The 12,422-nt window shown below is 34.1% G+C and overlaps 1 protein-coding gene and 1 pseudogene across 3 annotated transcripts in view; one reads left to right on the top strand and one right to left on the bottom strand.

The window, feature by feature from the left end:
- Nucleotides 1-12,422, bottom strand: part of PIK3C2G (phosphatidylinositol-4-phosphate 3-kinase catalytic subunit type 2 gamma) — a 354,209-nt gene that overhangs the window by 209,251 nt on the left and 132,536 nt on the right. For all 3 annotated transcript variants that reach the window (XM_087855664.1, XM_045781381.2, XM_045781382.2), the window contains exons 15-16: nucleotides 11,898-12,028; nucleotides 4,108-4,296 (exon numbers count right to left, since the gene is read on the bottom strand). In XM_087855664.1, the coding sequence (XP_087711790.1) occupies nucleotides 4,108-4,296; nucleotides 11,898-12,028 (320 nt within the window). The remainder of the gene's footprint in view (nucleotides 1-4,107; nucleotides 4,297-11,897; nucleotides 12,029-12,422) is intronic.
- LOC123781758 (tetraspanin-2 pseudogene) lies at nucleotides 1,096-1,922 on the top strand (annotated as a pseudogene).

The following is a 12,422-nucleotide window of genomic DNA, read 5'->3' as shown; positions in this document are numbered from 1 at the left end:
AATCTTTGGATTGGATTAAATAAACAGCAATATTAAAAATTCTCTGAGCTAGAAATGGAGCACACCGGTTCTCAAGAGGTTAAACCATTGGAAAAATAGAATACTCAAAGGAGAAAAAATACAGATCTCTGAAGACCTCACTCTGACAACTCACTTAACAAGCACAAACTGTTTGTTCTCAGAAAAGTCAGCTTTTGAATTTAGAGAAGTTGAAAGGATCATTTTCGGAAACAGCTTGTCCTCAAGTTTTTTAGTAGTTCAGTTAAAAAGAGTGGGAGTCATAGAATGAGCACAATGGAAATATTTTAACCTTCCCAGTGACCTTCTTTGGTGCATGATAAGGAACTGTCCAATGTTCAAATAAATCAAATTTCTGGTAAGTTCCCTGAATGATGCTTAATAAACAGCACTCTACTTTGAAACCAGTCCCTATGATTTCTAAAAATCTGATTGTTGAGAGAAAAAGAAATTATACAGTGAAGTAGAAACATCCAAGCATGATAAGATAGTTAAGTACTGCTATTTACTATAATAAGACCATTTTAAGATAGTTTTATTTACATATTTAATATGTAAATAGCCTAGAGTATTTATGTAGAAAGGCTGTAAGCACAGCGGTTAAAATTTCAAGCTCTAAATCTCTGGATTTAACCCGAGCTCTTCAATTTACTAGCATTCCATTGGGCAACTTAATCTCTGTAAGCCTCAGCTTCCTCACAGGTACAATTGGAATAATAATAGTATTTGACTGATAGGGTTATTGCAGATAATAAAATTAGATAGTACTAAGGGGCACTAAGTAACAATTTGATCTTTATATTTAAAACATTGAGTCAAATAGATTTTCAGCATCTATTTTGGTAGAGAAGGCTCACTATAAACAGAATTATGCTTACTTATCAGAGTCAGATAATATCGAAGTCCGTCTAGCGAATCCTTTCATTTTACAAGCAAGAAAACTAAGCACTATTATAGGCTTTATTCTGATAAAGATTTTTGTAAGAGGCTGCCACAACTCTGAACACAAGCGTGGGGCTGGGGACTCAGGATCCCACTAGAGCCCTGTGCAGCGCCTCTTGCAGGTGTCCACGGTACATGAAGTACCTACAGCTTGGGTTCAACCTGCTCCTTTGGCTGACCAGGTCAGCTGTCATCGCTTTTGGACTATGGTTTTGGTTTGGAGGCACCATGAAGGATTTTTTTTTTAAAGATTTTTTATTTATTTATTCGACAAAGATAGAGACAGCCAGTGAGAGAGGGAACACAAGCAGGGGGAGTGGGAGAGGAAGAAGCAGGCTCATAGCGGAGGAGCCTAATGTGGGGCTCGATCCCACAACACCGGGATCACACCCTGAGCCGAAGGCAGACGCCTAACCGCTGTGCCACCCAGGCGCCCCACCATGAAGGATTTTTTATCAGAGGTTGAGTCATCGCAGTATATCGACCTGGGGCTCTATGTGCTGGTTGGGGAAGGAGCCCTGATAATAGCTGTGGGCTTCTTCAGGTGTTAGGAAGCCATGAGGCAGTTGCAGTGTGTGCTGGGGCTTTTCACCTGCCTACTGGTGATATTTGCTGCTGAAGTAACCATTGGAGTATTTGTTTTTATGGGCAACGGTGTAGCTATATGACATACTCAGACCACGTAAGAAGAGCCTTATTATAACTATTACCTTACAGATAGCGAAAAGGGAAATAGGACTCTCAGAACTTTCCGCTCAATGTTTCAAAGCCATGAAACAAAAGGTTGGAACAGGTCCAAACCACATGCCCAAAGGAAATTTTAGGACACAAACACTGTATTGATGACACTGAGACCATAATCAGCGTTAAGCTTCAGGTCACCGGAATTTGTTGGTATTGGAATTGCAGGTCTCACAATCTTCGGCATGATATCAGCGTGGTCCCTGGTTGTGCAATGCTAAACTCATGAGATGGGATATGAAGCCACTTCTACATGAAAATTGCAAGATACAGCTTTCACAAGGCTGTCGCAGAAGCGGTCTCCTAGCTCATTTTTAATATTCGAAGGACACTTAGGACCTAAAATAATCTGCTGTTAATTGTACATTTGCACATGTATGAAGGTTTGGCTCATTACTGATTTACCAACTTGAGTGAATGCCTACTGCCTATGTTGAGTGAAATTATATTCATGTGTGATCTGCATGCTTCTGATATATGCATATATATAATGAAATCTGTTTGCTGAGAATTCCAAATTCTTGCTATGTCAGAGCAACAATCTATGTACCTCTGAACAAAAGAAGATCAAAAAGCTGTTATAAAGTTTAAAAACTTGGGTATTCAAAAAAAAAAAGATTTTTCTAAGAAATATTCCATAAACTTTATAAAAAGTATTAGTTGACACATTTAAATGTCCTTAAAATACACCAAGGTATATCTTAGTAAAACAATAATAACTCCCCTCCATAAAGCCAGTTTATGCTTTAGAAACTAGAAAGCTGTTTTATCATCTGGTGAGAAAATTAGGCTTTAGAGATACTATAGAGATTTATACCTCTGTTTTTACCTTTACAACTATTCTTTTAAAATTTTAATAGCTTTATTGAGATATAACTCCAATGCCATACAATTTACTTAAAGTGTACAATTCAATGGTTTTTAGCATGTTCCCGGAGTTGTATAACTATAACCACAAAAAGAAACTTCATATCCATTAGCAGTCAACTCCCTTTTTCCCCAACCTTCCCTAGACCTAGGCAACCACTAATCTACTTTTTGTATCTATAGATTTGCCTATTTTGGACATTTCTTATAAATGGAATCATACGATATGTAGTCTTTTGTGACTGGCTTCTTTCATTCAGCATAATGTTTTCAAGGTTACTGATGTCATAACATTATTACTCATTCCTTTTATTATTGAATAATATTACATTGTATGGATAGACCACATTTTATTTATCCATTCATTAGTTGATGGTCCTTTGGGTTGTTTCTCCTTTTTGGCCATTATAAATACTGCTGCTCTGAATATTCATGTATGAGTTTTTGATTGAACATGTATTTTATCTTGGGTATATACTTAAGAGTGGAATTGTTGGGTAACTCAGTATTTTATATTTAAGGAACTGAAAATTGTTTTCCAAAGTGGTTGCACCATTTACATTCCCACAAGCAATGTGTGAATTTTGCAATTCTTCCAAATCCTGACCAACACTTATTATTGTTTGTCTTTTTGATTATAGCCATCCTAGTAAGTGTAAAGTGGTATCTCATTGTGGTAGAAAAAGAAAACTTTCACTTTCACCTCCTTTTCTATCCCAGAAGTTTTGGAAAGTACACTAATTTTAACATAAACCTAAGTAAGTCAGTTTGAAAAGTCCTTTGTGTCCCTCTCTCTCCCACATTTTCCCTTCTGTCAGGACCTTGAGAGAGAATTCAGAATAGAACTGGGCTCCACAATTCTTACCTGATTCTAGAGACTGCAGACTTTCTTCATGGCATCAGTGAACTGATGCTATCAAGACAGATTTAAAATAGCTTTTCTTGGCTTTTAATATAAAATAGAAGCCAAGGAAGAGCTGTTTCCCCAAACTAGAGCCAGTTTCCACACTTATTCCCACATGTTTCTCCCTAACTATAAGAAGACATCATTACTCCATTCCCAACTGCATCCCTGTGTATTTTATTCTGAGACAAGGCCTGGAGAATACATAAGGGATAAGTTTTTCCCTTTTATCCTTACCGTTATCATTAGCATATTAATTGTAGACCCTCTATACGTGGGGCATTTTGTATCAAAGATATGGTTCCAATTATGAAGGACTTTTTTCTTTTGAGGGGAGTAAAGAATAGAGAATTTTATTTTTCCTTATTTGTTTTGTTATTTCTGTAAGAGTAACTAAACTCTTCATTTAAGAAACTATGACCATTAATTATACTTCCAGTTTAGTACAGAAGACACAATTATAGCTTAGATCTGTTTAAGATTTACATTCATAGTTTACATTTATCTAAAATTAATATCTATAACTACTGAAATTGGGAACAACCAGAATAGCTATTGAATTAATCATAGAGTCCTATTTTTTTCTCTTCAAATTTTTCTCATCAGTAATATCATGCTTGTTATGCAATTCTTACCTAGCAGTCAGAAGTCCAAGTGCCTCCAAAGGGCAAGAAAATTTCCATCTTCTCAAAATGGTATGTATTTCTGAAACAGTTCTTTCATCCCATCCAGGGGCACTACCCAGGACCAAAGGAAGGGAGCAGTTTTCATTGTTGCAGTAGAAGCGATAAAACCATAAGTATCTTCTCTTTTCCTCAGAGAGTCTGCAAAACCAGATTGGAAACTGTAATTTATTGGAGTTTGCTACACTAACAAACATTACAGTACAAAATCTTACTCAGTTCTTTGAATTTCAATTTTAGTTTACTTTGGAAAACAAGTCCTTTATCTTCTTGGGATAATTTGATAGGTTATTTTACTAGCTTATTTCCTACTAACCTCATTCTTTTATAGAAAAATAAAATAGAGTTCAGTTCAGATAATTCACATTTATTTTTCCTTCCTCTCATTCTTGCCACTAATTCTTTTTTTTTTAAATGTCATTTTGGTTAACAAAATCTCTGTCTCCTTTAGGGCAGAGCAAGTTTTATCTGAATCCTGCCACATGTACTACTTAGAACAGAGGTAATCGAAAATTTACTCTCTTACTTTCTTTACAAATTAATTTATACCCAAGTGTGCCTGTGAAAAAATGGCATATTTTAAAGATGATATTCCTTCATCTCAAAGCAAGTTTCATGAGAGTTCAGAAAACTCTGCACTAAACTTCAAAAACAAAGATTTCAATTCATCCCTGGATTTGGGCTTTAAATTCTCATATTTAGCAGGAAGTTTGGAGTTAAAATGCCAGTGAATAGGATTTGTTTAAATGCCCAAGTGTTTCCCCCTGGAGAATGGTTCCAAACAGAAGATCGAAATCTAGGACTAGGGCCATTGACTTGCTGACAGTTTATCATGTTTTGCTCACACTCCAGCAGAAGCATTCAGAACCACAGTTCAACTGGAGGACAGCATTTCTCACATGACAATGACAGCTTTTGAACACTGTCTCCTCCAAACTGACAGTGTTGCTCAGCTTAAATTAGCTAAAACTTCCAAGAAGGATAGTAAGAAATATTAAAATATTTTAAAGGTTAATATTTCTCTACATTTTAAAAGCCATCTTCATCTACAAAATGAAAGGGTTGGATTATAGAGATTTTTGAAGTATGCTTGGGCTCCTGTCCTATTTTGTCACTACCTTCCCCACCAGAAAGTCCTCAGAAGAAAAAATCCTATTACAAAATTATTATCAAATTATTACTAAAGCAAATTATGTTGTTCTTTTTCTTTTTTTAAAGATTTTATTTATTTATTTGACAGAGATAGAGACAGCCAGCGAGAGAGGGAACACAAGCAGGGGGAGTGGGAGAGGAAGAAGCAGGCTCATAGCGGAGGAGCCTGATGTGGGGCTCGATCCCGGAACGCCAGGATCATGCCCTGAGCCGAAGGCAGACGCCTAACCGCTGTGCCACCCATGTGCCCCGCAAATTATGTTGTTCTGATTAAATTCCTTTCTCCCCAATATTGAATATTTTTCTTTTACTTTCTTTTAGTGAAGCATAATTTACATCAAAAAGAATGCATACACTCAGTTCAATAAATTTTAACAAATGCATATTCTGAATGAAAACCATACTCCTTTCAAGATACGTTTTCTCATGCAAACAGAGGTAAGCACTGGCAGGATTTCTTTCACTCTGGATTAATATTAACTATTTTAGAACTTCACATAAATGGAATCATAGAGGAAATACTTTTATTTATAGCTTCTTTCACTCAGTTTGTTTTAAAATTATCCCTATTGTTGAGTATATCAGTAGTCCATACATTTTAACTAATGAGTATTATTCCTTTGTATGAATACACCACAGTTTGCTTATCCATTCTCCTACCTGATGGACATTTGAAGTTTCTGCTTGGGGATATTATGAGTAAAGTTGTTGTAAACACTTGTATGCATGATTTGTAAGGATGTATTTTTTTTCATTTCTCCTAGGTAGTTTCTGGGAGGGGAATGACTGGGTTTTATGTCGGGTATGTGTCTACCTTTTGAGAAACTGTCAAAATATTTTGTGAAGTAGTTGTAAAATTTTACACTACTATGTGCAGAGTATGACAGTGCCAGTTGTACCACATTCTTGCTAACACTTGATTTTCCCCGTTTTAAGATATTATCCCTTCTAATGAGTGCAAAGTGGTATCTATATGACTAATTTGGGGAGGATTATGTTGTCATCTTAACAATGGGGAGTATTCTAATCAATGATATGATATAACCTTCCATTTATTGAGGTTTTCTTTAATTTCTCTTAGCAAAGTTTTATACTTTTTAATGTAGAGGTTTTGATATTGCTAACTGAATTTTACTTTTTTTAAGATTTATTTATTTATTTGAGAGAGAGAGAGAGTAGAGCAAGGGGCAGAAGAAGAGAGAGACAAGCAAACTCCCTGCTGAGTGAGGAGCCCATCACAAGCCTTGATCTCATGACCCTGAAATCATGACCTGAGCCGAAATCTAGAGCGGGACACTTAACTGACTGAGCCGCCCAGGTGCCCCTGTAAATTGAATTTTAAAACAAAATTTATTTTCTGTTTTTCACTGAAATACAATTGCATTTTGTACATTGATGCCAAATATTCTGATCTTACATAATCATGTTATCTGAAAATAGAGGAAGTTCTATTTCCTTCTTTCCCAGTTGAACACATTTAATTTCTTTTTCTTACTATAGTGCACTGGCTAGGACTTCCAAAACAACATTGAGGAGAAATATTTAGATAGATATACTTGCTTTCCAGTTATAGGGGGAAAGCATTCATTCTTGCACCATTTAGTATGATGTTAACTCTAGATTTTTCCATAGATCTAGATTTAAAACTCAGGATTTTAAGGTTGAGAAAGTTCCATTCTATTCCTAGTTTTGTGAATTTTTATTATGAATGAGTGTTGAATTTTGTCAATTGTTTTTTTTCCCCAAATCTATCAAGATGATATAATTTTTCTTATATATCTTTTTCCATTTTTAAAGTTTTAATATGGCTGAATCCTTATATTAAAAATATAGGCCTGTAAGTAGCATAAAGTTGCATCTTGCTTTTGTAACATAGATGACAGTTTCTGGCTTTTAATTAGAGTTTTATTTCATTTATATTTAACATAGTATGGATACAATTGGTTTTAACTCAACCATATAGCTATTAGTTTGTTGTTGTTTTCAAACAATTTCTTTGTCCCTTTTCCCTTTTTTCCTGTCATCTTTTGAATTGTTTTCTTGTATTTCATTTTTGTCTTCCTCTTGGTCTGTAAATGTGCACTTAAAACTTGGGTGGTGTAGTTCTCTAGAGATTACAATATTATCTTTTAGCATATCACAGCCAACAATGAATTAATATTACACTGCCTTATGTATAAGAACCTTAAAACAGTATGCTTTCATTCTTCCATTTCTCATTCTTATTATAGTTGTTATACATTTTATTCTCATATATTACAAACCCAGCAGTACATTGTAATTATTTTTGCCTTATATAGTTAATTATTTTTTAAAGAAATTGTTAAATGTGTAAGTAAAAGTAATTTTATTTCCATCTATTTTCCCTTTATAGAGCTTTTCATTTATTCTTTTTTTTTTTTTAAAGATTTTATTTATTTATTTGACAGAGATAGAGACAGCCAGCGAGAGAGGGAACACAAGCAGGGGGAGTGGGAGAGGAAGAAGCAGGCTCATAGCGGAAGAGCCTGATATGGGGCTCGATCCCATAACACCGGGATCACGCCCTGAGCCGAAGGCAGGCGCTTAACCGCTGTGCCACCCAGGCGCCCCCATTTATTCTTATATATTAAGCTTTTATCTATTTATCCTTTTCTATCAGCTGGTAGTATTTCCTTTAAGATTTCTTACAGTACAGATAAGCTGATCATAAACAAACTCTGCTGTGTTTAATTGAAAATATTTTCATTCTGCCTTCATTTATGAAATATAATTTTACTGGTTATAGAATTCTAAGTTGATAGATTTTCTTTTTCCCTTTCTAGATGTAAGATAATAGTCTACTGTCTTTTGGATCCCATTATTTCTGATGAGAAATTTGCAGTTAATATGATAGTTATTCCCCTGTAGGAATTTGTTTATTTTCTCTGATGCATTAAGAATTTTTATCTTTATGTTTAATTTTTAGAAATTTGACTATAATATGGATGTGTGGGTGTGTCTGTGTGCTTGTTTGGGAGTTGCTAAGTTTCTTATATCTGTGGGTAGAAGTTTAAAACAAATTTGTAAAATTTTGACTATGATTACTTACTTACTTAATTAATTAATTTATTTGGCCTAGATCTTTCTCTTCACTCCTGTGTCTCCAATACACATATTGTCAGTATTGTCTGACAGGTTACAAGGATCTATCACTATTTTTAGGATTATTTTTTTCTGTACTTCAACATGGCTAATTTTCTATTGCCTTTTCTTCAAGCTCATTGTTGTTTCTTTATTATGCAATTTATTAAGCTCTTTCAGTGGTTTTTAGAAAATTTAGATACTGTGTTTTTCAGCCTTTAAATTTCCAATTTTATTTACTGAGACTTCATTTGTTCACTCATATACATCTTTTTTTTTTAATCCATAGATGTCTTTATAATAGTTGTATTGAAATCATTAGCTGCTAGTTTAAAAATATTTGGATTTATCTCTGTTAACTGCTGTCTCCTGTCCCGGGCTATGGTTATATATTCCTGAGTTTTTCTATGTCTAGCAATTATTGATTGCACATTAAATATTTAAAATGCTACATTGTCTGCATTTTGCCATCTTTTGGGTGTTAAATGTTTCGATTTTTTTAGTAGGCAGTTTAAGTACTAGCAGATCAGCTTTAGCCTTTTAAGAATTGTTTTTATATGTTAGGTTAGACTAGGTCTAGCATAGTCTTTAATCTTGGGCTAGAGAGCGCTTACTCTTAATATGGATCTTTCAGGTTTCTTTGTTGAATGCTTGGGGTTTTCTGGGATCTTTTTTCATTCTTACTGGTCAATATTTCTATGTCCTTCAGAGTTGTGACACCTGCAGAATCTACATTCATTTCACATCTCCCTGTGGTGGCTCTTTTGCAGGCCTTACAAAATCTCTACCTGCTCATGAGGAGCTAAGTACTCAGCTATGTATTTCTGCAGCTCCTATCCTTTTCTAACTGTTATGCTCTAGAAATTCCAGCTGCTTCAGCATCATTAAACTCTGGTCTCTGCCCACTTTTTTTTTTTTTTTAATCTCAGCAAGACCACTTCTTTGATTATACCTCCCAGAGCCATGATGTAGAAAGTGCCTCCAGGCTGAAAACTACTTTATTCATGACTTCACCTCAAGACCCACCCAATTTCTGAAAGCATTTGTTTCATATGTATTTTTCTTGTCTCATATTCCCTTAAGTCAGAATTAGTCTAGGAATAGGTGCCTTTCATAGCTAGAATTGGAAGCATTAATTCCTTTCAAAACAAATGTTTTTCTGTCTTTTTTCTGGAATCTTCTTCATATTAGAAACACTCTTTAAAAAAAGAAAAGAAACTTTTTAGTTGTCATCAAGAATCGATATTTTTAAAATTTTTACAAATATTTTATGTACATTTCACTGCATTTCATTGAGTCTGAATTTCCTGACTTTGATTACATTTGATAAATTTGAAAGAAGGAATAACTGTCACTATATAAATGACAAAATGTGGTATTTTGAAACAAGTTAATCTGATTCTAACACAAATTTTATCACATTGAAGGCTGTTCTCCATCTTTTTCACAATCTAGAATGAAATTCTACTGTACTGAGCTTAATAATTGTATTTGAGTAAGTAAAACAGAGGAAAATGTTGCTCGTTTTATATATAAGTTATTCATTTAAATAGCAACTAGGTCCAAAACAATTTGGGATTCACTGGGGTAAACTTAAAAAACACAAACTCCTAATATTTAAAGGAAGTTACTATCATTATTTGTTGCTTTTGATTTTTTTTGTTTGAATATACTTAAAATTACAAAGCATGGCACCTTTTTCATATTTAAAAAAAACCCATTACAAATATGTTAGTTAATCTGATATGTGACACACTTATTATATGTAACGTTTTATATTTTTGAGTAAGTAGTAGAAAAGATGCTTCACTTAGTTGACAGTAGTCTAGTATAACAATGGATTTTCAAAATGTATATATAATAAGGACTGTGAGAATAGTCCATCATTTACAACCCTTAAGGCAACTTTTTATATCTGATGTTATGTGAAGGAACTTTATTCATTATAACATTTATTTTACATGTATTATTTATCAGCACAGTGTACAGTACAGGAAATACACTGACAAACAAGATAGATGGGTTCCTTGCTCTCCCAATTCTTACAAATTTATGAGGAGGAAAAGAAAAAATGCATTAACAAACAAGATGATAATAGATTGTGTTATGTGTGATAATAAAAGGTAAAAAGACAGAGTAAAGAGAAAAACTTCATTAGATAGGGTAATCAAAGAAGCTTCTTTAAGAAGAAGTGAAATATCTGACCTACAGGATGAGAGATTCAGTCATGTGAAGAACTGAAGAAGGAGTATTTCAGGTAGAGGGAACACCAAATGAAAAGGCCTTGAGATGGGAGAAGGACCAGCACATTTGAAGTATATACAGGAGACTGATGTCACTGGCTTGAAGTGAATGAGGAGAAAAGTATTACAAGGTGAAATTAGAGATAAGGGCAGTAATAAGATTACCCAAAACGGAACCCTTGATCACCTCAATGCCTCAGTCTGAAATGGCCCAAACTTACTTCTTCTCCAGAAAATAATTCTTAACATCTGCCTATTCAATCATTCAAAAATTTGGATTCTCCATTGACTTAACTTGATTTTTTGCTTTCTCAGTTGGCTTATCCCCTAGTTACTATTAATCATCAAGTTCTTAATTTCCAAAACAGATCTCCCAAAACTAGCCATTTCTACCAATGTCCATTGCCATCACCTTAGTTTTAGCCACCATGACCTCTTGCTTAAAAAATTACATCAACCTTCTTACTGTACTGATTCCATTCTTATTTTCTCCCTAAGCCATTCTTCAACTTGTGGTCCAAGGGCACACTCAAAAACATTATTTAGATCACATGACTCTCCTGGTCGAAGTATTTAAACAATTTCTTATTCTTGGAATAAAAGGCTTTATCACATTTTATATCTTATCACAGTATACACATAAAATGTTACTTATTTAGTTTTATGTTTTTGCATGCTATTAATGAGCACAATCACCTATGGCTTAGATATTACCAAGTAGAAAGTACTGATATCACTAATTCTCTTATAGCTCTTCCTGGGATTTTACTTTATTTTTCGGAGAATTACTGTTTGACAAAATTTAAGTACTCCTTAGTCACTAATTTAGTGCCACTAAAACATTATTTATATCTATTCTTTTGAAATCTGCCATGAAATTTAAATTTTGCTTTTTCCTATTTACTAAAACAACTTTTTACTTAGTTGAAGGATGGTTAAGCAATGGTTTATCACTGTTAAATGCTGATATATATCTAATCAGTCTCTGCTTTGTTGTACTGAACTGAATGATTTCCAATCTTTTTATACTTTTTATGTATAAAAGTTGACTAAAGTTAACTTTACTTTGACTAAAGTTAAACCTCTATTACTAAAAGCCATGGGAAAAAAAATCTTTAAAAAACATACAAAATCACTAATTAACTCCTATACATTAATTGATAGTCCAACAGATGTGACTTCCAGTATAACTGATGGTATCAAAAACAGTAGGCAAAATTCACTCACAAGACCTGGGTCACTTACAGTAAGGGTGACTGTTTCTGTGAAAGTCTGGCTATGTGTTTTAAACACTCTTTTGGTGGTTCTTCAAGATTATTTCTATTCTCTTCAGAATCAAGTTTCATATACTCCCACTCAGTAGCTGGAAAATCAATCTGGAATAAAGAAATGATTTGCCATGTATTAAATGCCTCAAAATGCATTATTAATTTAATATTATCTCTCTAAAGTTTATAGAAACTAAAGGAAAATTCCTATGTTTTCTGTGCTCTTTTTTACTTAAAACTAATTTTTAAAAGAATCATTAGGGTTGGGGCACCTGGGTAGCTCAGTAGGTTAAGCATCTGACTCTTGATTTTGGGTAAGGGTTGTGGGATCGAGCCCCATGTCAGGCTCTGTGCTCAGCGTAGAGTCTGCTTGACAGCCTCTCTCTTCCTCTCCCTTTGCCCCTACCCCTACTTGTGTGCTCTCTATCTCTCTCTAACATAAATAAGTAAAGTCTTAAAAAAAAAAAAAAAAGAAAAGGAATCATGAATCATTAGGGTTTGG

The sequence above is a fragment of the Ursus americanus genome, chromosome 25 (genome assembly GCF_024610735.1).
Source record: "Ursus americanus isolate L20-20 chromosome 25, mUrsAme1.1.p, whole genome shotgun sequence".
In the NCBI taxonomy this organism is placed as follows: Eukaryota; Metazoa; Chordata; class Mammalia; order Carnivora; family Ursidae; genus Ursus; species Ursus americanus.
This window is presented reverse-complemented; position numbering and strand designations above follow the sequence as displayed.